The 3143-nt window shown below is 38.6% G+C and overlaps 1 protein-coding gene and 1 pseudogene across 1 annotated transcript; both read right to left on the bottom strand.

Annotated features, from left to right (window-relative positions):
• Positions 1-218: 218 nt before the first annotated feature.
• Positions 219-582, bottom strand: LOC102962079 (60S ribosomal protein L10-like). Its single transcript, XM_015540632.2, has one exon. The coding sequence runs from the start codon at positions 565-567 to the stop codon at positions 265-267; it is 303 nt and encodes a 100-aa protein (XP_015396118.1). The 5' UTR covers positions 568-582; the 3' UTR covers positions 219-264.
• A 46-nt stretch (positions 583-628) lies between these two features.
• On the bottom strand, positions 629-770 carry LOC122236809 (annotated as a pseudogene).
• Between the last annotated feature and the right edge of the window lie 2373 nt (positions 771-3143).

The following is a 3143-nucleotide window of genomic DNA, read 5'->3' as shown; positions in this document are numbered from 1 at the left end:
TTCCTGCTTTGTTGAAGATTAACTGACCATATAGTTGTGTGTTCATTTCTGGGTTTTTATTCTGTTCTATTGATCTATGTGTCTATTTTTGTGCCATGCTCTGATTTCTAATGCCCAAGGAAAGGTCTCCAAAGTTCCTATTGCCATTTGCCTAGGAGATTATCTCTATCCATCTATCTATTCATCTCCTTTTTTTTTTTTTTTTTTTGACAGGAAGTAGGATTTATTGGTGGGCATGAATGGGGAAGGGCAGTGCTGAGGTTCTCATGAGTGCAGAGCCCGCCATTTGTCCAAGGGGCCACAATTAGGGATGTATTTGACCCCACAGCCATCTGGGATGAGCCACTTTTCAGCCACCATGTCTTCAAATTCGTCCGCATTAAACTTAGTAAAGCCCCACTTCTTGGAAATGTGGATCCTCTGGTGGCCAGGGAACTTGAACTTGGCCCTACGCAGGGCCTCAATCACATGCTCCTTGTTCTGCAACTTGGTACGGATGGACATGATGACTTGGCCAATGTGGACCCTGGCCACCGTGCCCTGGGGCTTTCCAAAGGCACCCCGCATACCTGTCTGGAGCCTAGATTGGAGAAAGCATGAGGCCAACCCTCAATGTCCACTGGAACAAAACTGTCTCCAAGGTCCCTTAGGGCAACCCGTACAACCAACAGGCTGCATACACTACCAAGGAGGCTGCTGTTCGCAGCCATTGCACACTTATCTATTCATCTCCTAAGCAAAGTGGTTTCTTAGTCAAAGATTATTTTCAGAGCCCTCAGTGTATATATGTTTCACACCTTCTCCAAAGCCTCCATCACACAATCATCTATTCTGCCCGCTCTTTGTTATTTGTTTCCATCACTTCCCATTTCAGATGCTCAGTGCCTGTAACTTTAATGGTTAAAAATTATAATTAGACTTATGTTATACTTTAAAAACTATTTTTATTATGTTTTCCAGTTCTAAAGGATAGCACATGATGAATTTTTCAAAAATCCATTGATTTATTATAAATTTAAAGTCAAGCATGTTTCCTGTTTGTATTCAGTGTTATCTCAGTCATTTATAAAAAATTTTTCTATAATTGATAAACAAGTAAGGGACATTAGGAACCTTGGAGACTTTCTCCAGCTGTTATAAATGACAATGTACTACTTAGACAGTACTCTACCTTGCTTTCCACATAGGAGGTTCTGAGTTGGAAAATGGTCAGGGGCCAAGTTAGGCACCAAAGGTATTTAAATGTTAAAATGAGCAAAAAGGAAGGGGATATAACACGTGGACTATAAGTAAATATACAAAGTTCATAGAAAATGAAGATAAAAATTAGGAAAGAAGGCTAATGAGTATATTTATAGATTTTGACCATAGGCATCAAACGTAATGGGAAAGCATTAGCATATAACCTTGGGAGGGACAAAATTTTTTGTGTACATTGCTTTCTTAGGAAGAGTGTATCGGGGCGCCTGGGTGGCGCAGTCGGTTAAGCGTCCGACTTCAGCCAGGTCACGATCTTGCGGTCAGTGAGTTCGAGCCCCGCGTCGGGCTCTGGGCTGATGGCTCGGAGCCTGGAGCCTGTTTCCGATTCTGTGTCTCCCTCTCTCTCTGACCCTCCCCCGTTCATGCTCTGTCTCTCTCTGTCCCAAAAATAAATAAAAAACGTTGAAAAAAAAAAAAAAAAAAAGGAAGAGTGTATCTATTTGGGTGCAGCAATTATCATTTGCCCTTAATTTTTGTCACTTAAATTTAATAAGCTGACAATCTGGAAACATTATTAGAAGACAACTTGGTGGTCACCTGGTCCCATCCTTTTATTTTGCAGCTGAAGTAACTGGGGCCCAGAGAAATTACGTACTTGTTCAGGTCATGCTAACAAATAGGGTAGAATCTAGAAGCTGAAAAAAGTCTTATTATTTCTAAACATTCTCATTGAGTCAAAATACCTGAGGTGGCCCATTCCATCTTTGATCAATTCATTAATTCATAGCCTTTAAAATTTTTGGAGCCCATTGTTAGAAGTGAAGGATGTTATCTAATAAGAAAAACTGGTCTTTCTGGTGGTTCTGTCCCTCTCATTGAGTAATGTATTTAGTTTCAGTGGGACTTATTTATTTATTCATTTTTATTATTTCTGAGAGAGAGAGTGTGCATGTGTGCTCAAGTGGGGGAGTGGCAGAGAGAGATTGGGAGACACAGAATCCGAAGCAGGCTCCAGGCTCTGAGCTGTCAGCACAGAGCCGGATGCAGGGCTGGAACTCACAAACCACGCAATCATGACCTGAGCCGAAGTTGGCCACTTAACCCACTGAGCCATCCAGGTGCCCCATCAGTGGGTTTTATTTTAATTTTTTATGAGGGTACACATTTTTGGACACTAAATGATCATATAACATTTTATAATAACTCTAAAACATCATTCTACTTCTTATATATACCTTGCTTTTCTTCTATACAATAGTTGAAAGCAAACAAGAAAACCAACCCATTTATAATAGCACCAAAAAATACTTAGAAATAAATTTAACACAAGAAGTATACATCTTAAATGCTGAAAACTTCAAAATATTGTTGAAATAAACTGAAGAAGACCTAAGTGGAATGACATTCCATGTTCTTAGAACAAAAGACTTAATAATTTTGTGAAGACAGCATTATTCACAAATTGATCTACACTTCTATGTCATTACTCCCACAATTCAGGATGACCTTTTGCAGAAATGAAAACAGATCCTAAGATTTACATGAAAATGCAAAGGACCCAGAATATCTGAACAATCCTGAAAAAGAACAAAGTTGAAAAAAATCACACTCCCTGATTTCAAAACTAATTACAAAGCTACATAGTCAAGATACTGTGATATTGGCATAAGGACAGACATACAGATTAATGGAAAAGAATTGAGAGTACTGATATAATCTCTCACATTTATGGTCAGTTTGTTTTCAACAAGTGTACCAAGACAATTCAATAGTGAAAAATAGTCCTTTCAACAAATGGTAGTAGGAAAACTAGATATCCACATGTCAAAGAATGAGGTTGTATCCCTTCCTTACACCATACACAAAAATTAACTCAAAATGGATCAAAGACCTAAATGTAAGACTAAACAAATAGAAAACTCTTAGAAAATATAGGAGTAAAA

The sequence above is a fragment of the Panthera tigris genome, chromosome A2 (assembly GCF_018350195.1).
Source record: "Panthera tigris isolate Pti1 chromosome A2, P.tigris_Pti1_mat1.1, whole genome shotgun sequence".
Lineage (NCBI taxonomy): Eukaryota > Metazoa > Chordata > Mammalia > Carnivora > Felidae > Panthera > Panthera tigris.
This window is presented reverse-complemented; position numbering and strand designations above follow the sequence as displayed.

Coding starts and splice junctions, on each gene's coding strand:
- LOC102962079 (XM_015540632.2), bottom strand. CDS start 567: ATGCGGGGTGCCTTTGGAAAGCCCCAGGGCACGGTGGCCAGGGTCCAC.